We start from the raw sequence: 22,492 nt of genomic DNA, 5'->3' as shown, positions 1-22,492 counted from the left end.
CATGACTCCCTAGGGGGGTGCGCCCATAGTGGGGGGGCCACTGGTCTAGAAAATGTTAGATAATGTTTTTTCCTAGCTCTTTGTTTACTATTTTTCCAAAATCTGCCTAAACTTTATAGAGAAGGAGGTCTGAAGAGTTTATAATTCTGTCAGTCAGATGGTATTAAACTCTCCTGTTTTATTTTTAGTGTTTTAGTTTAACTGCCAATTTATTGAAAATACAAAAACTAATGTCAAGTCTATAGGATTACGGTCAATTTACTTCTTCACTCTGTTGAATCATTTGCTGCTTAAACAGCTATTACAACAGGTGCTGCTTGCTCTGGCGTGTGTAGAAAAATTAACCCTTTTAAAATGACTAGACAAACTGCAGAAACTGGATTAAGGGAAGTGTATAAAGGGCAAAAATGCTGTGGTGGTAATTTGTATTATAACTGGCTTTCTGAAAAGTCTTCTATCATCATTTTCCCCCTAACCATTCTGATTTCTGTTTCAGATTTCATTTCCCAGGTCCCTGTGGTACCACCCTGCCTCCAGCGCTTGCTCGCCATAAAACTGAAATAATCTCATGAGCATTCATCTGAGGAAGGGAGGGGAAATAATTAAATTGCTAAGAATATCAAGAAGTACACACAAGGTGAAATGGATGTTTGTAGAAGAAAGCCTAAGTGTTGGAAGGAGACTAGATCTGTGGAAGAAACTAATCAAAGAAATCCTGATTCTCAGTTATACTGATGGCAGAGATAGGGTTAGGAACAGGGGAAAATACTGGACTTTCGAATTTAAAAAAAGGTCACGTTTCTGTCGGAATAAAATCTTTTCTGTCAAAGGAAAACAAAAACAATCATGAATGACTCCAAAATGGACTGGCTATACTAAGAGGATGTTGCTCTGTCAGATGAATCTGAACTCCACAAAGACTTCATTGTAAACCAATTTGAGGCTTATGTATCTTTGACATTTTTTTTATAGGAGGTGAAATTTCTGAAAGAATGTTGTGTGAAAGGAGGGAAAGTAACTAACCTTTTATGAGGCTAACACTTCAGCACTTTGAAAATAAATAAATAGAATAAAAACTTGGAGTCAGGAGAATGTTTACACTAGGGAGAGGTTTATGCTTGCGGTGCTGCACTTTGTGTGGGTGTGACATTGATGGAAGCACAGTGCACATGAGGAACATTTCCATCCTAGCTGCTTTGCCATTTGCACCAGGGAGCTGCATGGTCTTTGTGTTATTTCCCTTGCTTAAGCATCTGTTACCTTGTTATGGGTTATGTTATTAAACAGCGTTACTGGCGCCTCGGGTCGCTTTTTACTGCTGAGCTGTGGTTTGTGTCTGTCTTTGCCTAAAGTAATGCAGGCTTTGGCGGGGCTGTTGCATACTCTGCTTGTGCTCTAGCCGTGGGCCCCCGCTGGCAGCGCTACTGCAGCCTGGCTCGGGGCACTTTCACCGCGGCGTGGCTAAGTGCGGGGCGGAGGTCGGGATGGGGGAGGGGCCGGGGCACAGTGTCGCGTTGATTGCCGGGAGCGCGGCTAGGGGCCTTCCCGGCCCAGGGCAGGTGCGGCAGCGCCTGGGGCGCTCGGCGGGGCTGCGCCGAGTGAGGAAGCGGCTCTCGAGCCCCGCTTCGCCCCACGGGCTGATGGCGACGGCCTGCAATTGCAAAGCGCGAGCGAGGGGAGAGCGCGGCGCGTGCGCGGGCCTAGGCTGAGCCGGCCGCGGAGCAGGCTGGGAGCTGTAGTGCGAGCCCTGCCGCGGCGGCCTGGCGACTGCTTCCGGGTCAGAGGTGAGAGGGGGATTCCTCGTGTCGGGTGGCTCGAGACGCTATGGCGATGACGCGGAGGCGGCGCGCGATGCTAGAGAAAGACGTTACTGCCCCAGAGCCGCTCGTGGGCGCCGCCGCCTCCTCCGAGGATGAAGAGGAGGATGAGGCGCCCGAGGAGGTGACCTTCGAGCGGGCGAGAGCCGCGGCGGAGACCGAGCGGAGACGCGCCGGGGAGACAGCGCGGAGGTAACAGCCCGACCGGCCGGAATCGCCGCGCGCAGGCCCCGGCCCCGGGATTGCCCCTTGGGGGGGGGGTGACACCCCGCGCGGGGAGTCGCTTAAAGCAACGAGCTGCCGCTAGCCCGGAGCCTGCTCCGCAACATGCTGCAGCGGCCCCCGCCCGGGTTACGCTGCGGGGCCTCCTGTGCGGCGCTCGCTGGTCCTCGAGCAGCTGCGGTGTTTGGCTGCAGCGCCCGTTCGGGGGGGTCCTGGGGTCACTTCACCTAGAACATCGGGAAGTGACTGGTAGCGGTTCCCCCCACAACTGCCCTTAGGCGCGAGGTGTCTGGCTGGCGGGGCGCTCCAGGGGGCAGTTAGTGCCCAGGGCCGTGAACCCCGCCGGGACCCTTTCGTTCAGAAGTGAAGTGGCCTCAGGTTTGACCGGGGCAGCCATGCAGGAGTCCTGCCCCAAAACACTATTCGTCATCAGGCCTTTCACCTGTTGGGCACGTTTACCATTTTGTACAGTGCTGGGGTTACAGTGGGGTTATAGAGCCAGGCCCATGCTCAGAAGGGGCCCCGACCTGCTCTGCTTGCTGGCTCCCCCTGCCCACCACTTGCTCGTCTCGGCCTGCAGGGTTGTGCAGGGCGCTCTGCATTTGAGGGGAGGGGCCCTCTGGCCAGTTTGCCCTCATCTTTCCTAAAGTGTGGTGCCCAGAACTGGATACAATAGTCCAGCTGAGGCCTCATCAGTGCCAAGTGGAGTAAACCAGTTACCTCTCGTGCTTTACATACCACACTCCTGTTAATACACCCCAGAATATTAGCCTCTTTTGCAGCTGCACTGCACTGTTGACTCGTATTTTATTTGTGATCTGCTATAACTGCCTGCTCCTTTTCAGAAATACTGAATAGTTGTTTTTCCCCATTTTGTAGTTGTGCATTTGCTTTTTCATTCCTAAGTGAAGTACTTCGCACTTGTCTTTATTGACTGCCATCTTGTTGAATTCAGACCAGTTCTCCAATTTGTCATGGTCATTTTGAATTCTAATCCTGTTCTCCAAAATGCCTGCAAGCCCTCCCAGCTTGCTGTCATCTGCAAATTTCATAAGCATACACTCCCCACTCATTAATGAAAATATTGAATAGTAGCAGACCGAGGACTCACTTCTGTGGGACCCCACTAGATATGTCCGCCCAGTTGGATAGTGAACCATTTATGATTACTCTTTGTGTATGGTCTTTCAACCACTTGTGTACCCACCTTACAATAATTTCATCTAGACCAGGGGTCTCAAACTCAAATGACCAGGAGGGCCACATGAGGACTAGTTCATTGGCCCAAGGGTCGCATCACTGACACACACACCCCTTCGCTGCCCCTGGCCCTGCCCCCACTACACCCCTTCCATGAGGCCCTACCCCTGCCCTGCCTCTTCCCACCCCTTCCCTGCCCCCCCATTCCAACCCCTTCTCTGAAGTCCCCACCCTAACTCCGCCCCCTCCTTGCCCACAGAGGGTGCAGGACGGGTGTGGCGAGGGCTCAGGGTAGGGAGTTGAGGTGCAGGGTGTGACAGAGGGCTCACGGCAGGGAATTGGGGTGTGGCAGGGGGCTCAGGGCAGAGGGTTGGGGTGCAGGGGGGTGAGGGGTGTAGCAGGGGGCTCAGGCCAGGGAGTTGGGGTGCAGGAGGGAGTGCGGGGTGTGGCAGAAGGTTGGGGTTCAGGCAGGGAGCTCAGGGCTGGGGGTTGGGGTACAGCAGGGATGTGGGATGCGGCAGGGGGCTCAGGGCAGGGGATTGGGGTGTAGAAGGGGTGTGGGATGCAGCAGGGGGCTCAGGGCAGGGGGTTGGGGAGCAGGGTGCAGGAGAGCTTCGGGCTCTGGCCAGGTGCTGCTTACCTAAAGCCGCTCCGGGAGGTCAGCGGCGCACACTGGGGCCAGGGCAGGCTACCTGCTGGTCCTGGCCCTGGCCCCGCTCAGCAGCTGGAACCATGTCCCTGCATCCCCCCGGCCAATGGGAGCTGCGGGGGGGGGCGGTGCCTGGAAACCAAGGCAACACATGGAAACCAGGGCAACACATGGAGTCCTCTGCTCTCCCCTCCTCCCCCCGGCCGTGGTGCCAGCCGCTTCAGGGAGTGGTGCGGGGCTCGAGGAGGGCAATCCTGTGGGTGTAGTTTGCCCACCCTTGGCCTGGAGGTAGGCCGGAGGGGGGGGGGGGGGGGAGAAGTTGTTTGGTGGGCTGCAGGAAATAGCCCCGCGGGCCACATGTTTGAGACACCTGATCTAGACCATATTTCTGGGGGTCTGGCCTGGTGCAGGCAGCCGGGGGCTGGGGTGTGGGCGGCTGGCCAGGTGTTAACAGTTAAGGTCGGTTAACATTTTTTTGCAGTGCCTAAGTCCCTTTGTGAATCTAGCCCTTTTCCGTTTTGTTTGACTTGGAGTAGCTAAGGTGTGGATGTTGTTATGAGCTAAAAACATAGTGAGGACAAGCAACTTCAGTTTTAGCAGTGAGGCAAAGGCCTGAGAATATATCTCGGAAATAAGATTGGGAGTAATGAGCTCATATGTTTGTGCCAAAGTAGAGTAGTACGCATTTATGTGTAACGGTGACAGTGGTGTGTGTCTGTATATGGAACAATACTAGATGTTCTGCCTAAGAGCTTTTGTTGACAATGTATTGGTTAGTATTTAAAATACTATTTACTATGCCTTCAACTAGTTTCAGTGTTTTGTGTACATTAAATGTTTGTTTACTATAGAAACTGTATGGCCTAACTACAATGGAAGGAGACTAATAAAGAAATAACACTATCTTCATTCAGGGTTTTGCAGACACTAGCCCTGTGGTTTATCTCTGTAGAACGCTTTTCCAAACTAGAAAAATACCTTGTTTTATTTGTGCCCAAATTTAAAATGGAGATTTCACAATGGTAGCAAATAGTGATGGAATTATCACAGCTGGCTGCCCCCGAATCTGGAGATGGGAAAAGCAAATTTCAACAGGTGAACCCTTATACATCACTATTTGCTTCCCTTGGACCAGAGGATGGGGAAAGGTAGAGATAGCAGATTGTGACAGGTGTACCCGCATCTGTCACAATTTGCTACCCATGGACCCAAAGATGCCGAAAGGCAGAGACAGCAAATTGTGACGGTAGCAGTTTATAACATTGTACCAGCTCTGACCTGCATGTTCTCTCCTCCCCACAGGGACAAGGAGCTGCTGAAGGAGAAGCGGCGGCGGCGAGAGGAGTTGTTCAAAGAGCAGAAGGTAAAGAGGGTCCACTTGGGCCAGGCCAGGTTGTGCTTTGTGATTGCAGGTCCTGCTCACTGCGGGTGCCTGGCTGCTGCAAGAGAAATGTAGCCTATAGGCCAAGAGGCGTCCTTGTTTGCCACGAGCCTGGATGATGAGCCACCGGCCCCCTGCCCAGGGACAGCGTCTCCCATGACAGTGCGGGAGTGGAGGAGCCTTTACTGCAGAGTCCACTCAATGTGGCCAGGGTATTAGCGACTTCTGGTTAATATCACCACTCTGCAGGAACCAATTGCACCCCATCCACTGTTGTGTGAATGGGATTTGGCTGTTGGCAGCCACATGCCACTTGGTGAAAATCAAAGCCCTGGCTGCAGGCAGGGAAGGAAGCCCTGAGAGCCCACCACAGGCAGGTTTGCAGGACTACAGCCAGGCAAGGAAGCATTGGGACCTGCCTTTCCTCGCTGCAGCCACGCAAACCGGCCTACTCACAGGGAGTGCACAGGCGATAAGGGCCTGCAGGCTGGGAGGGGAGGCTGTGGCCAGGGCAGTAGCAGGGATGGGGGCTGCAGAGCAGATGCCAAACTGCATGGTACCCTCTCTCTGCGTCCTCCAAGTTGCACCCTGCTGGGGGCCTGCACCCAAGGACAAAAAGCACGCTGAGCCCTAGAGAGTGCGGGGGAAAACGGTATCGTGCAGCTCCGTGGGCCTCCAGTGCCCCCACTCCATTTGGATAGCAGTACCCCTCCCCACTGCTGCCTTGCCTGCAGGGAGGTTTGCAGAGGGCAGGTAGGGAAAGCACATTCTAGCACTTGCCTGGCTGCAGCCTTGCAAACCTGCCTTCCCCTTATTGGCCAAATAATGGGAACTTTTTGCTGGCTGCTGATGGGTTGCTAATAAGCGGAGTCTACTGTACCAAGATTTACAAAATCTGTGGCTGTTTGAACTCAACAGTTGGGCGGGCTGGGTCGCTACTACCACCACTTATTTATTTCTTCAATCAAGACTGAGCTAAGCCCCCTGATCTCTAGGAACCCGTTAGAACTCACGGGTCTGTTCAAACTTACTTATCAGTAGCCGAGCCTAGAGACCCACATGAACATATTTTGAACATCTGCACAATCTATTTACAGCAGTACTCTTTGTAGTAGAGTGGACAGGACTGAATTTGCTGGTGGAGCTTGTAAGAATAATCCACCTGCCCCCAGTTCACAAGTGATTTTTCTCCAAGAGTTGAAGTTAACCAAAGTTTTGAATATTTGTTGACACTGGTATTTGACATGTTCAAAAATATGTAGAAGAGCTTTGCTATCATGAAATACTGCCTTGAAAAGGAAAGTTGTAGCCATTAAAGAATTTTCTTAATTTTCTTTAGAAAAGAAAATTACTTCCTGAAAATGTTCTAGAGGAGTTAACTTCAGGACCACAGATTAAGTAAGTGTAAGTTGTGCCCTAATGCACAAAACAATGCCCTAACTTTTAGGGCTGAGCTGTATTTTCTGGCTTGCGAAAAAAACATCAACAGTAATAAAGAATCTGTGTGGTTGGAACTTCGATGATGGGTGGGCAAGAACAGAATGCATTTCTCTCTCCTAGAACTGCATTGTCTCTGCGGGTCTAAGAGTAAGAGGTTTCTTCATACTCGCTTTTCTAATTATACTCTCAGCATATCTTTCCAGATATGGTTACAATCAGAAAATTAGCTACATAAAAATATCACGTTGCTTAGATTGTTTCACCCTGTATGTGTGTCATTAATAATGAACTGTGTTGTTGCAAGAGTATGGTTTATGGCATTAACAGGATTGTGCATGTGCTATTGTAGCTTACTATTTAAGGTATTTTTGAACATTCAACAGCATATTGACACTAAAAGACAAAGTTCTAGTAGGGTTACCTAGGTTGTTCCAATCCCCATCTAATCTTTAAGCCTCAAGATCATATACAGAAATAATTATTTAAAAGTATTTATTCTATTTAGGACTCTGTAAATATTGTAAGGAGTTATAGACATTTAAAGTACATAACTGTGCATAACCACAGCTCCTTCCTAAATGTGAAGAATAACGTTTCTAAACAAACTTTCTCATTCCCTCCTAAGCAACAATAACCTGTCTGACACAACCAAACAAGGTAAGATACAAACTTTTTATATTTATGTCTGGAACATCATAAAAAGAAATTATGTCCAGTTTGTGTTAGAACTAGCTTTTCTGTGACACTGCAATCCCTTGTGATAGTGAAACCTGAATTTAACAATTGCTGATTGCTTCTGCCTATCAATTCTAACTTCCTCTCTGATCCTCTGTTCTTCTCAGTGTTGGCCCTAGTTCCATGTCCTCTTGTTTTGAGAAGCCTGCTGTGCAAATGCTTGATTTAAAATACTCAGTGTTGTTTGAAGAAACGTTTAGCTTGGAGAGCAAGACAGCCTAAGTAAAGAAGAGGGATCAGTAGAAGACAATCGGGCAACCTAACAGTGGGAGGCATTCATTTGTATTTGCATCTTTGTAATTCTCAGAAATGACCACAACCATAGAACAGCCTTTACTAATACACTTATCATCTTCCTTGATTCTTGGAGCAGGGGCATGTATGTTCCATATTCTCATGGCACTGTAGAAACAGAGGAGAAACTTTTCACCTCATCAAAACCAAAATCCAGGGCATTCACAAAGACATAAATGTGTAGTGCTGTAGCCCCTTTTAGCTACAGATCTCAGTGTTTTACAAATATAATTTCACAACCTCCTGTAAGCTATGTAAACATTACCCCCAATTTTATATCTCCATAATGCTTTAGAAACAATAATGGAGTTGAACTGTAGGTTTCTTGAGAAATCAGTCTTCATGGGCGGTGCTTAATTCTCTTAAGATACAGGGAATGAAGCCAACTGTGGACTGTATTTTAGAACTCCCTGGACTATGCACAGCCATTGTGCAATATTACAGGATGTCTCTACTCTACAGCTTTATTGCTCACTGTAGCAAAACTTGAAGTGCTAAATACTGATTCAGCCATGTTTTGTCTCTTGCTAAATAGCATTGATTCTTGCCTCTCATCCTTTCCTGTGACCAGGCCATACCAATGATTCCCCCTCGCACCCTCTTATTGTTAAGGAAGGTGGTGATTAAGCTCTGATACCACATTTAAAGGTGTGTCATCCAAAGCCTATTTTGTCCTCTACAAGGCCATTCAGGCAGAGTTCTGAAGGCAGCACCTCTTTCTGTTATGAGCTGCTGCTTCTGGAAATGTGTTTGGTTCAATCAAAGACCTATGCATTGTTTTCCTCAAACTGATCATTGATAGGCCCTTAACTTACTATCTGTGGATTGACAGTGTGTGGAAATAGTTTGACTGTACTGCATCTATTTTAGGTGAAAATCAAGATGAGTCTGAAAATAAGAATGAAGGATGTAACAGGGGACAGGACCATGAAGGAGGAAAACAGGTTGTTAGGTATGATGTTAAGTAGCTCCAGTTCAGTTAAAGTGTTACTGTGGTCAAAATTGTAAAGGGCTTGAACTCTACTTGGAAATCAAACTTCTACCCCTCAGTCATGTTAGTTTGACACAGGCCATCCCATGTGAGTGACCTCTTTCCTGCAGTACAATGCTCTTTCACTGATGAGAGGAATACTTTCTTTTGTCTTATTAATGTTGGGGCATTGGCATCCCCTGTGTTATTACAGGAACCCCACACTTTCATGCACCCCATATCATTCCTCCCTCTGACCAAAAACCTCTGGGCAGAACCCCCTCTAACATCCTTTTGATGCAAGTCAGAAGTGGTCTCCTGAGAACAATGCATTTTAGCACCTCCCACACCTGTGCTATTTTTGAAGCAATATGTGGCTCTGAGTAGGTTTTACAATGAAAGTACACTATGCGTTGTTTGAAATGTATGGCAGTTGATCTGTACATAGAGGCAGCATGCTCAGTCTGGAGCAGCAGAGGATATGGAATATTGAGAGAGGCCCTGTGGCTGATGCTGTACATGTCATTAACATGCTGTGGAGGGAAATGTGTGCTTTCGGTAATAGAGGGCAAAGATAAACTTGCTAAAAATTGCTGTTTGGACTCAGTGTGTCTCAACAATCCTATGTGTTTCCTTCTCCCTTTTGTCAGGAGTTTCAGGACACAGTTTTCACTGTAGGCTGAGGAGGAATTATCTATGCCCAGAAAGCCTGCCTGTGTGCATGAATTCCCCTAGTTACTCTGAGTGCTGCAGAGAGATCTCAGATTTCATCTGCAAATATAGAAAAGAAGGGTTAAGGTTCATGCATATGACTTGGCTATCATACCATACAACAGTAGTGAGGGACTAAAATGATGCCTCGTGCACAGTCAAGTCCCCTTGCTGGAAGCTGTGGGATAATGGAAGGAAAGAGAAGGATCCCACAGAAAAAATATCAATTATTCAGACATGGTCTAAGCATCCAGCTGGTGATGAGAGTCTGGAGAGTAGTTGGTACTGGCTTTTGGCAGGAATATTTTTAAGCTCCCACAACTTTAAATGCAGCGACATCATTTTTGGTGCTGTTGAACTCAGTGGAAAGGTGTGTATGAGTTCTCCATGCTGGAATAATATAGAAATAGTTTGGGATTTTTTTTTTCTAATGAAGATTAATTAGAAGCCAGTAAAAGTATCTCTTGTAGCAAGATGTTGGCCAGTACATACACTGTTTGGGGGTTTAAACACCAGTGACTTTATTTTTTAACTTTTACTTAACTAGATTGAAAGGAAGCTATATGGCCGTGCGTTTAAAAGACCACGATCTAACCAGCCAGCACCAAAAAATGGCCAAAGACTTCGTACAGAGTCATCTATATGGACCAGGCACCAACCGAACAACTGGTAAAGTAACTCTTCTAGGTGTCATTCTGTATCTTTTTGATCATCTGCCTGTATGACCAACTTTTCCTTTCATTTATTTCAGCAAACCAGTTCTTTTCTTTTGCAAACAAGAAGAGTCCAGTTAAAAAAGCTGCAGTTCAGTTTGTGAACAAATCTTGGGGTAAGTGCAATGAATCCAAAATACTTTGTTAGGTATTTTTGCACATTTTAAATACAGAGTATGATTAATTTTTGTCCTCCCTTTAGCTGACAAATGTGCCATGCAGGGGTTTGGCTAACAGTACACAGTCTGGAAGAGTGTCGTTTATAATTAACTACTGTAATATTGTGCAAGTCAGCTATTTTTTTAGACAAAAGGCAAAGTTCCTTTAGGTGACGAAGTATTTGGGCTCTTATTAACGTATTCTTTGCCATTTCAAGAATGTCATAAAATCCTGGTGCATAGTGGAGTCAAGTGAAACCCCTTGCAGCAAAGTCTTCTGACACTGTACATGCTGATTCACAGGGTTTTCTATACTACCACATTGCCCCTTTTACAGCATTTCAGAATAAACTGGCTAAATAGCACTCAGTGCTATGTAGCCTTTTAATTCCAAACGAAAACTACCTGGAAATACCACAGTATGCAGCCTAATACTACTTTTTTTTGCTTTTAGGGACAGAGAAAAAACAGAAAGCTAAGCAGTTTAAAAAACGCTGGATGTCTAAGAAGATGGTGTCTTCTGTATGAAAGGAAAAAAGCCCTCTAAGATGGACACTAAGGAAAATGCTGGCTTGCTCTCAATTTTTTTTTGCTTGTCTGTAAAGCTCGTATGTTTCACTTTATTTTTAGGATATTACCTGTACAGTACTATAAATTACTGGTATAACTGCTTTAAAATGAGTTTGTGGTCAAGTGGCTGTCTCTTGCAAAGCCATTTATGCACTAACTTTTAAAATATGGCCAGGAGCCACCTTATTTGTCCAGAGATGTTTTTGTAGGCTCTGAATGGTATATTTTTATTTAAGTTAATCCACAGACTATCATTTTTTTAGTTCTTCACTAACTTTGTAGGTTTTTTCCACATTAAATACCTTTACTTCTCTTAAACCCACTACTGCTGTGATGTCTGTGAGAAATCACTATCCAGCTGCCAGACTCACCCTAAGAAGTTTGGTTATAAATATAGCTCTTATACTTAAAATAGGTTTTATTGTCAATTATGATATAATGTACATCTTCTTACTATGCAAAAGTGTTGTGTCCAGCTGCTGGCTGATGTTTTCTGCAAGTAGAACCTTGCTCTGGCTGCCCACCATCTAGAAGGCTCTTGTGATCAGCAACTTGTGCCCATGCTAAGGGCAACTGCTATTTTGAAAGGCATCTTCCCCATCCAAGCTGCAATCAATGGAATGGTACCTGAGGTCACAGGACAGGGCATTTGAATCAGCTGTGATGCTACCACTCTGCACAATGCTTGAGTTCTGCCTCCAGGAACTTTCAGCTTGACAAGGGCAGGGGGTTTGTCATTACTGCACATTATCCACCTCATCTTTTGATTGAGATAATACAAAAAGCAGATTACAAGGCAAGGATTACTTCTGTACAGTACCCACAGATTTCCCCCACTTCTCAGCTATAGTTCAACTTAAATGAAATGAGTGAACAAAAGGCTGTAAGAGCACACAGCCAAGGTGAAAAAGGCCTGAGGGTATGCAAGGAAGTCAAATTAAAAACAGCCATTACCTGAAGAATTAAGTCTCCCAGAGCAGATTTTCATATCTGCAATTCATGGGGAATCTGAAGCAAGCTGTCAGCAGGTGACAAAGCCAGTCTTCATAAATCAGAATGAAGTTACACAGCAACTTCAGAGACTCAGTTGTGAGCTCAAGTTTAATGTTTTCTATAGAAGTGCTCTGTATCAGACTTGAGGCAAGTAAAGGGCCAGATTCTCAACTCACTAACTTTTCACAAATCTAATATTCCACTACCAGGGTTAGGAGGGAACTTATGCCCTAGCACTTCAACTTTCAACATGGCAAAAGGTTAAACGGCCTGTCAAGCTGTTTTAAAGCAAAAAAGTCAAACTAAATCTCAAGCAAAATTATGCATCTAGTTTACTAGAATTGTGTTAATTAATGGGTTCCTATGATATATTCTAGGTGTAAATTTTGTTAATTTTCCTGGTTGAATTAGCAGGATATTTACTGCTATAATACCTGATTTTAATAAGACTGCAGCAGTTCCCTCCTTCAGAACTCTGTCTTTTCTTTAGAAATTTATTATTTGGTGATTAGAAATGGACTGTCAACTTGCTGACTATTTTCAGGTAACAGATTCTTCAGTGGCCCCTAGGATGGTCTCCAGTTGACTCACTGCACTGCCTTAGAGGCTGCTTTCAAGTTGAGTATTCACTCTTCAAATTCCCTTTTAGTACTTTACCTTACCTGCAGTAGTTTGATTAAAGGGCAACACAAACACACTGCTTGCTTTTGGATGCCTTCTGTGACTCACTAGCTTTCTTGCTGACTAATATAAGTACAGAGTCTGAAGACTAGCATCTTTTTTACATTCCCTTTTCTGAAATCTAGTGTCAGTGCTCTTTGGGTCTGATTAAATTAAATCTTAGGGCAAGTAGGAGGTTGAAAGCATTTCCTTGGTGGCTCCCTCACAGCACTTCACAAATTGTTGGCATGTTCAGCTGAAACTTCAAGCCACTAGCCCAAGCCCAAAGACTGGGAAAGCTGGACTATATCCCAAGCAATAACACATCTGGAAGCAGGCAGTATTTTGCTTATGAGAAAGCAACTTTAAGCTAGTTTAACTTTCTACAACCACTTGATGCTTCTGCCCTGTACATAATTAAAGTGATCAATTCACATCCATTTCAAAAGCTAGAACACAAAGTAGAATCAGTGTAGCATACAAATCCATGCTTCTAATATCTGTAGAAGTAAGTTTTTAATGGCTGGTTAATTATGATATCACTACATTTTATTGCAATATAGTACTCATTTAAGCACTTTTAAAAATGCAAGGTGTACAAAGATTAAATTAAGACTGTAAATTGACTAATATTTGGTTTTTATATAAATAGAGGTCGTAACCACACTGTGACATGTAATACTGTTATTATACAACAGTTAAACTGGTGAGTCTATAACAGAAGTTGTCTGTAGTTAAACAAAGAAAGTTGAAAAGACCATGTTAAAACAAAAACTACTAAGATCAACAGGTAGGGATTGTAAGTAGCAACAAACATATTCACTCAGCTCCTGAGTATTTCAAGTTTTACAGTACACATTAAAAAATATTTCTTCCCATCAACACTATATATCCAAACTGTCAGGTGTTTATGCATTTTGCAAGTTACACTGATTGAACTATGTAATAATGAGGGTGGAGGTTGGCAAGTCATCCTGCTTGAAGTTTACATCACCCACATGCTAACACATCCACAACATTTTCTATTCTTCTGCCCCACCTCAAGGTGGTAGGATTTTTGGTTTGTTTTGAACAATCATTTAAAGAATTTGTAATTGTCAATTTGGATGTCTGACATTATCAGTGATAATTTTAACTCTTAGTCGTCTAAGAGGTTAAAGATGGAAAATTTCTCCTAACGCTAAGTTAGAAAATCATTTGCATCATGCTGTAAACTAGGAAGCAACGTAAAGCGACAGACCTGTCCTTAGTACATAATTAAAAGATCCAAATTCCAGTCAGCAGAGCTGATCTACCTCCATGTTGAATATGCCACAACACATACTTGAGATCTTCAAATGCATAGCTAGTGTAGATAGTCTTCCACTGTGGCAAATGCACACGATCCAATTCCCGAACGCGCCATCAATCCTAGACACTGTGAAGCCTGTCCCATTGCTAGGGCAAGTGGTGGCTGCTTTGGCAGATTGTGGGTCTCTGAAAAGATTCAACAATGCAGCTGTGTAACAGATTCTTTCAAAATTTAGAATGTAAATCACTTTCTAGGACACAGTACTAGGAACAGATCTACCCAGTTTTACTGTATAGTTGAAAGGCTTACAATGTGTGACAAACTGCGAATCTGTGATTTAGGCAAGTTTGTATGTATAATACAACATTCACATTTCATATTACTAGTTGTTTAAAATCATTAACCTGTTGCATTTCCTTTGTGCATTAGGTTTTAGATATTTATCAAAAGATAAGTCTTACTGTATGATGAACTGTGGTTGCCCGTAAGCCATTATTTACCAAGTTACCACAGAATGGTTTCTGATACTGCAGCATTGCCTATTCATGAAATAACTGCATTGTGATTATCAACTACTACTGTAGTAATTTGAAAAATTGCTGACTTTAATGGTGAAAGGCATATGTACTCTCTTGGCTCTGAGAGAAGCAAAGCAATATAGTTGTGGCACTAATACCATGGATGAGGACTTTGACCCCAATACCAGGGTTTTATGATAAATTACTGCAAAAACATCATCATAGAATTTTATTCTGTTTCTCTTCTGCGGTGCACTGTCAGTAATTCACGGGGCCAGGGCCCGGGCCGGTGCTTCCACTAGGCAACCCTAGGCGGTCACCTAGGGCAGCAGGATTTGGGGGGTGGCATTTTGCTACCCTCGTCAGAAATTCGGCGGCGGGGTGGCCTTCTGCTCCGCATCTTCGGCAGAAATTTGGGGGCAGGTCCTTCACTCGCTCCGGGACCCGCTGCTGAAGTGCCCCGAAGACGTGGAGCGGAAGGACCCCTGCCGCCGAAGACCCCAGGCCCTCTGAATTCTCAGAGGAGGAGCGCTGCCGCCTAGGGTGGCAAAAACCCTGGCGCCGCTCCTGCACGGGGCTGATGTAATCTGTTCAGTTTGAGGGGTTTTTTGGTTGTCCATTGTGCCATAGGTCTTCAACACTCAAGTCTGTCAAAACTGGTTTGCAGATTTTATATCAGTTTATTTCAGGTACTTCCATTAATACAGGTACAGTGATTATTCAACTATACATATTGCAGAATACACAGTCCTTTGCAAGAGTCTAGGGACTGCATTGTCATTTGTGCTTACAGCACCACTTACCTGAATAAACATGCCAAGAAGCAAAAAGCATATATACTTACCTAGTATTGCACTATTAAGAACAGAGCACACAGGTTCTCTCTGTATTGGATCAAGCTGGTTTCCAACTGGACTGCTCCAAGGATCCGAATATGCAAGTAAACTGAACGCATCCTGTTAGAAAACAAAACTGAACACTAATCTTCCATCTAAAACGCACACAGCTATATCCAGTTAGTACTGACATAAAAGCTATTTTCCTCATTCATTCTAATCTAGAACTAAAAATTAGCTGTCTGCCATAAGAGACTGCAAATGCACTTTGTTAATAAATGGGCATACAGGGATACCATATGATATGGGCATGTGCCCAATACTGTAGTTAAGAAAACTGAGCTCATGCCATTTAGCCCAGCAACCTGCAACTTTGTAATATTAGAAAAACCTAAAAAAAGTTATTTTCAATGTGTGAAAAGGTAACTTAGATAAAAAGTATTTGGTGACAAGGAGAGCAAAAGAGGTTTAAAAACTGTATTTATAATAGAGTGCTTGTTTCAGCTAGCAAAACTCAATATGGTTTTTGTATGGGAATTATTTTCCACCAGTCTCGTATAACTATAAAAAGCAGATGGAGAAATTATAAAGAAAAAAAAACCTGACAAAAAAGATTCTCTCTCTGCTTCCCACCCACCCAAAGAGAGAAAACATTGCATCACATGTCACGCATATGTATTCTCCCTTGATAGAGCACTCCGTGTTCTGCTGCTTCCCTGGGTCCAATATTTACCGTACCGGAACTCAAAATGGCACATATGTAGTCCACATTCTAGATTTATTGGGAGGCAACTATATGATTTGTTGTATTTGAGGAGGAGACTGTGTGCCTTGTATTTTTAAATCTAGGAGTTTTTAAAAAAGATTTTTTAACATTTGTCACTTATCCTATTGCCAGAGTAATGTTCACCTTATATATTCAGACTATAAAACCGCTGTACAGAAGATGGGAAGCCATGCTCCTCAGAATAGAAAAATATTGTCATAGCTCTTATTTTCATGAAGAAAAAAAATGAAGCAAAAAACTAGCATGGTCAATGCAGCAGATATTGCAAAATTCCATTTGGAAGTGCAGTCACCAAAACACTAACGTAAAATATTGCCATACCTTTAGCATTTTCTTATTTGTTGTGTTTTTGCCACATTCTCTCCTTAGCTGTTCACTCATTGCCTGCAATTCTCTTCCAAAATGGATCATTCTTTCAATGGCCGCCTGGCTACCTCCACACAGCTGACGTCTTAACTGACTTGAGTCAACTTCTGCAAGAATGACAAACCATCATCACTAATACAGTATAGCAGTACAAATGTACGGTACTAGTAAGTTTCTGCCAACTGATTAATTCATGTAATCAGGAGCAGATATGCGATATCTCAGAATGAAACCAATTCAGGAGCAGGATTCTTGGCACACAGCTGTGGAGCTATTTGAATAATTACTAAAGTTTCTACCTATAGAAATTGCATTAGTTTAACAGATTTAATTAAAATGGCCAAAAACCTCATGTATCTTGCATTGGAGCAAAATGTAATGACAAGCTGAACTGCTATAAGGCAGGTTCAAAAATCAAGAGTATCAGAACAGGGTTTTCCACTGGTTTAAAAACACGTTTCGTTAGGCTTGGTCTATGCAGTGTTGCACCAGTTTAATGAGGAAGCCTATTCTCTACTGGAAGAGGGAGGGCAGGGTGGGGCAACAATTCTAGTTGCCTGTTCAGATTAGCACCCAGCATTACAAATTCTGAACTGTCAAAACAAGGAGGTTAACAGATCAGACGTTGCTACAGAGCTAACCCCAGAAACGTACTTTATGTCTGCAAGTCCACTGTCACTTCATAGTTATTAGGAATCAACAGGACCCTTGGGGAAAAAGCTAAAAATATTAAATCTCAGATCATAGAAGGGTACTGGCTAAAAACTGGAGGTTTTTAAAATCTTATTTGAGCATTAAAAATTGGCACAATTACAGGTGACAGTACCCACTTCTAATATTTTCCACCAAGGGATTTCAAAGCACTTTATGAACATTAATCAATTTCAGCATGTTATGAGATTAGTGTTATCCTTATTTTTACAGATAAAGAACCTAAGGTATGGAGAAGTTAGCTGACTTATCAAGATTACACGGGCGGCTATGGAACAGACTTAAGATCTCTAACTCTGACTTGTGCTTTAGCCACAAAGCCATCCTCCCTACCCCTTTAAATATAGTCTAGTCTGTACATAACTTGCTTGTGATAATAACAGTCTAGCTTTTAATAGTGTCCAGCAAATTATAACTGTCATTTTTACCACAATTATCTTAGGTAAGTGAACTGTCACCTCCAAAACAGATCTCTGGTTACTTCAATCACACACTCATGTGTACATTACACTACAGAGAAATTGGAAAGAGTTCAAAAAACAAAATATCATAAAATAGTTCTCAAACTGTGGGGTGTAAAGTATTCTGGGTAGTCCAAGAAGCCACATTTCTTTTACAGAAGTGAAACACCCACGAGTCTTGAAGCAGCGATGTCTGTTGCTAGCTGGAGCCCAGTCTAGGACTTCATTTTCCAGAGGCTGTAAACAACTACATTAAAAAAAAAGCAACTCTGTGCCTTTGCAGCTGTTTCATGTCTATCACAGAAAGCCTCTGTGGAAAAGGCTGCAAGAGAGTAAAGAAGTGGTTTTTCGAACACAAACCAGATCTTGTTATTCAGTTTAAGCAATGTAATACACAGGATAAGACTGAGAATTCAGATGACTCTCTTTCAGTGCTGGGAACAGAAGTACTGTGTTGAAACAATGACATAATGTTAGTTTACTAGGGAAGCTGCAAACAGCACTAGTGTATGCTCTGAGACTGGAGCAGTTTCACAGATCTTTTTAAGAACTGTTGTACTCTGAAAGTCTACAAAAAAAATCCATGTTTGTCTCACTTTAAGTAAAAAAAAAAATTTTTTTTCCAACATGCAGCCCTGCAAATACAGGAATTGATTGTCAAGCTGGATTCTCTCTCACACACATGAGTATGAAAGATTTAGTGAGGCCAAATTATGGCCTATTTACACCAGTGTAACCCTCAATGCCTTCAGCATGGTTGCACAGGTACATTTGATAGGCCCTATAATTGAAATTGAGTCAACTTCCTCTTAGTTGCACTGGCTCTAAAAGAAGCTGTTAAACTTATGTGTCACTCAAGTCAACAGGTATGAGTGAACACAGAACAGATCTGATAAGAAAGAAAGATTGGGCCATTTTTACATAGCTACTTTTTAAAGTAGGACTGATAAGTCAAATGTGGAAAATATGAAATTTCTCTCTAGTGGAAAGCAGAACCATTTCAATCTCTTATCAACCCTTCCTGTCTCTGTCCATAAGGAGAAGAAGATTGTCCTAAAACATCTCCCCAATTCCTTGGTATAGGCCATTTTGGGGACCCCATCCTGAAATCTTTCCTAAACCCCCTCTTCTGGCCTTCAAACCACCACCAACAACCACCTCTCCAAGCTGATCAGATGCAAGCTGCCCCACACCAGGACACACCAACTCAAAACAGCACCAGAACTCACCAGAACAAATGCAAAACCTGCAGACATATCCCCACTGCTACAATTATCAACATACCTTTCCATACCCCTGGGTCTCTACACATGCTTATCAAAACATGTGGTGTACCTCATCCAGTCCACTAAATGCCCCAGTAACAACTATGTGGGTGAAACCTCAATCACTACACTCTTGAATGAACTTTCACAAGCATAATGATAAAACACAGACACCATATCACCTGTGGGTGAACACTTAAAGCGATCACTCTCTCAGTCCTCATCCTCCAAGGAAATCTGGACAACACTTTCAAAGACAAGCCTGGGAGCTTATATTCATCACTCTGCTAGACACTAAAAATCATGGACTGAACAGAGTCACTAGATTTATGGCTTATTACAACAATCTGTAACCCACTAAACAACCTCTCTCCTCCTGCCCCTCCCCCAGCTGCTGCCCCCTACTTCCTTTCCTCCCTATAAGAGGTGTTAAAAGGCCACCTCATCTTGAATGGTCCCTTGAAATGTGTGCTAACTACTTATGCTAAACAATCTGTTCAAATCTTGTAGTTTCCCAGACCTGAAGAAGAGCTCTTTGAAAGCTTGTCTCTCACCAACAGAAGTTGGTCCAATAACATATTGGTTATATTGCTATCAATGAGTATTGAGTTTTCAGGGAAAAAATTTTACTGCTAACATCAATGAACTAAACAAAAAGCATGATGGTTTCCAAATGAAGTTGTGTGCCGGTTATTTGTTTTTTTTTTTTAATATCTATTACAATATTCCCCTCTCCCCTGCTTGTTTTCAGATTAACATCATGCCAGATAGTGTTATGAGATTTACAGATAGTACAATACTAGCAAAATGGAAAGTTAAGATTTCAGTCATGTCACTAATTTTCAATTTGGGAAGCATTGCAAGTAAAAACATAACCTTGTTGCCATCACTTTTTATTAAAAATGTAAGAAATATCACTGCAGACCCATTTCTGTGTCACATTCTTCCATTTCGTGATCATGTTTAGAACTACCATTTAGGAAGCCATTGGATGAAGTCTCTGCAACTCCATTGGAGTAGTGATCTGTTTCCATGTCTACATCACTGCTGAGAAAGAGGAGAAAAAAACATATCACTAACTTCAAAAATACTTTGGTTTGCTTCTCCACTTTACAGTTTCACCTTAACAATTTCCTGTCTGCCCTAGCCAAAATATCACCTTTTAAATAATATCACATTGGATGAGTAATAATTAACCATAGATTTATTCACAGCAAATAACTACACAGACATAAGGGATTTTGGATTGCCCCAACCCAACAGCCAATGTGAAATACATTAACACTCAGCATGAGGTAGTACAGATCTCTGGTGCTAAGAGATGTGAAAAGTTAATTTTACTATTTTGTTGAAATTTGTTAAAATACATATTAATACATATAGTTAATTTAGATATAGTTATCAGAGATCCTAGTTTTTCTTGATAAAAAAGCTCTCCGATTAAAAAAAAATCTGTGTTTTTCTACGATTAAAATGAAAGGCTGAACTTTAGTTTCTCTGGCCATAATATTATATAAGTTCAATATGTTTTACTGATACAGTGGAACCCTGTTTATCCAAACTAATTGGGACCGGGGCCAGATCAGATAATCAAAACTTTGGATAATCCAGAGGGCTTCAGCCCGGGTGGTGGGTCTCTGGTGAAACTGGAGCCCTTCAGCCCCAGTTTGGTTAATACGGAGAGCCGGATAATGGAGGCTTGGGTAAACAGGGTTCTACTGTATGTTTTTATTTTTTCACAAAATGTAAAAACTAAAGATTCTCTGTAACAACGCAAATTCCTCATTTTTCCGTGCTTTTCTGTGGCAAACTGATTTCTAGGATCTCTGATAATTATACACAGAAATTCCAATGTGTGTTTTGAGCTTGGTCATAAGCGGTAGGAAGTATACTTCAACTGCTGAGAAAATCTGCTATTCCAATTCTCTCTTATTTTTTATACCAAAGGGCAAGGCAAGCATGAAGCTTATTTGGAGAACACCAGCTTTAGGCAAAACAATGCAGTTCTTTCAGCAAGTTTCAGTCCATAGATTATTCACTCAGACTGGAAAGCAATACCAGGAATAAGACAGAGGGCAGAGGTACAGGGTTGGGGAAAGAACCAAAACCCAGTCAGCCAAAGCATGCACAAGACACAAGAATCTTGTTCAGAAAACACACATGGAGCACAAGACTGCATGACAGATCTCTGTTCATGGCACTGGACAAAAGCACTCTGTGGAAGCTGCATGTGCTCTGGTTGAATAGCGTGCCTTCAAAGGCTGGAGCCTCAGACATCTCCATATTTTTAAATGTATTTAGGCGTTGCAACATTTAAATTATGTAGGAGCCTAAATCTCATTTTCAAAAGGAATTTAGGCACTTAGACACCAATGCCTAAATACCTTTAAAAATATGGGCTATAGTAACCGATAATACTCCAGCTCATTCTATTATCAGTTACGAAAAGCACCGTTTAAAGATGCACTTCTTCTCAGACATTGCTTTTAAGGCCTGGTCCCCACTAAGCCCCCACTTCGGACTAAGGTACGCAAATTCAGCTACGTTAATAACGTAGCTGAATTCGAAGTACCTTAGTCCGAACTTACCGCGGGTCCAGACGCAGCAGGAAGGCTCCCCCGTCGATGCCGCGTACTCCTCTCGGCGAGCTGGAGTACCGGCGTCGACGGCGAGCACTTCCAGGATCGATCCGGGATCGATTTATCGCGCCTTAACCAGACGCGATAAATCGATCCCAGAACATCGATTGCCTGCCGCCGGACCCTCCGGTAAGTGAAGACGTACCCTAAGACTAAAAGAAATCCAGTTTACAACTAATTTCACTATTAGGGAATATTCAGTGCCTTTTTAACATCGGGAGAAAAAAGGCCCCTTGTAAATGATGGGCTGTAGTGCATCTTACGAAAAGCTTCGAAAGGTGGGTTGGAGTTCATGAAGCCCTTTGGCAGAGACAATTGCTAATACAAAACACTTCCTTGAAACAAAGACGTGTTTTTGGAACCTCATCTGTTTATGCTAGTTTTCTAATTTCTAGAGAAGGGACTAGAAACCACAATTGCATTAAAAAGGCAAGAAGAAAAGCAACAGGGCAGTCTGCAATATATCTTCAGTGCCTGTACACAAATGCAAGGAGCATGCGGAACAAGCGGGATGAAGTGGAAGTCATGGTATATGAAGAAAATTATGACTTAATTGGCATTACGAGACTTGGTGGGACAACTTCCAGGATTGGAATACCAGCATTAAGGGATATAGCTTGCTCCGGAAAAAACACTTACTAACCTTTCTGTAATGTTTGTTCTTCGAGATGTGCTGCACATGTCCATTCCGTATTAGGTGTATGCACGCCGCATACACAGTCGCCAGAAATGTTTTCCTTCAGTGGTACCCGTTTGGCCAACCCCACACCCCCTCAGTTCCTTCTTGCTGGCCAATGCCAACAGAGCGGTAGGAGGGTGGGCTGTGGAATGGACATGTGCAACACATCTTGAAGAACACCACTTACAGAAAGATTAGTAACCGTTTTTTCTTCTAGCGCTTGCACGTGTCCATTCCACATTAGGTGACTCCCAAGCAGTACCATAGGAGGTGGGCTCAGAGTTCACGGACATGCAGATCTCAACACAGCTCGACCAAACCACAACCCTAGCTAGTTGATGGCGTAGTAGGAAGAAAATGTATGCGCCAACAACCAGGTCGCCGCTCTGCAAATGTCCCGGACTGATACCTGGGCCAGGAATGCTG

At 43.4% G+C, this 22,492-nt stretch overlaps 3 protein-coding genes across 9 annotated transcripts in view; 2 read left to right on the top strand and 1 right to left on the bottom strand.

Annotated features, from left to right (window-relative positions):
- SIRT5 (sirtuin 5) overlaps positions 1 to 1,076 on the top strand; it is a 30,587-nt gene extending 29,511 nt beyond the window's left edge. For all 4 annotated transcript variants that reach the window (XM_005302859.5, XM_065585086.1, XM_008171227.4 and 1 more), the window contains one exon: positions 497 to 1,076. In XM_005302859.5, the coding sequence (XP_005302916.1) occupies positions 497 to 572 (76 nt within the window). In that variant the 3' untranslated portion in view covers positions 573 to 1,076. The remainder of the gene's footprint in view (positions 1 to 496) is intronic.
- A 444-nt stretch (positions 1,077 to 1,520) lies between these two features.
- On the top strand, positions 1,521 to 11,178 carry NOL7 (nucleolar protein 7). The gene is made up of 8 exons (XM_005302862.4): positions 1,521 to 2,009; positions 5,191 to 5,251; positions 6,609 to 6,667; positions 7,335 to 7,366; positions 8,609 to 8,690; positions 9,967 to 10,088; positions 10,171 to 10,248; positions 10,745 to 11,178. The coding sequence occupies exons 1-8, from the start codon at positions 1,825 to 1,827 to the stop codon at positions 10,816 to 10,818; spliced, it is 693 nt and encodes a 230-aa protein (XP_005302919.2). The 5' UTR covers positions 1,521 to 1,824; the 3' UTR covers positions 10,819 to 11,178.
- Positions 11,179 to 13,012: 1,834 nt separating this feature from the next.
- RANBP9 (RAN binding protein 9) overlaps positions 13,013 to 22,492 on the bottom strand; it is a 71,944-nt gene continuing 62,464 nt past the window's right edge. The window contains exons 11-14 of one of the 4 annotated variants that reach the window (XM_005302858.5): positions 19,674 to 19,795; positions 16,267 to 16,418; positions 15,167 to 15,278; positions 13,013 to 13,989 (exon numbers count right to left, since the gene is read on the bottom strand). In XM_005302858.5, the coding sequence (XP_005302915.2) occupies positions 13,859 to 13,989; positions 15,167 to 15,278; positions 16,267 to 16,418; positions 19,674 to 19,795 (517 nt within the window). In that variant the 3' untranslated portion in view covers positions 13,013 to 13,858. The remainder of the gene's footprint in view (positions 13,990 to 15,166; positions 15,279 to 16,266; positions 16,419 to 19,673; positions 19,796 to 22,492) is intronic. The other 3 variants (XM_005302857.4, XM_024107833.3, XM_024107832.3) reach the window with 3 other exon arrangements.

Source organism: Chrysemys picta, chromosome 2 (genome assembly GCF_011386835.1).
Source record: "Chrysemys picta bellii isolate R12L10 chromosome 2, ASM1138683v2, whole genome shotgun sequence".
NCBI classification, from domain to species: Eukaryota; Metazoa; Chordata; order Testudines; family Emydidae; genus Chrysemys; species Chrysemys picta.
The sequence above is the reverse complement of the archived record's forward strand: the minus strand, read 5'-3'. Positions and strand labels throughout refer to the sequence as shown.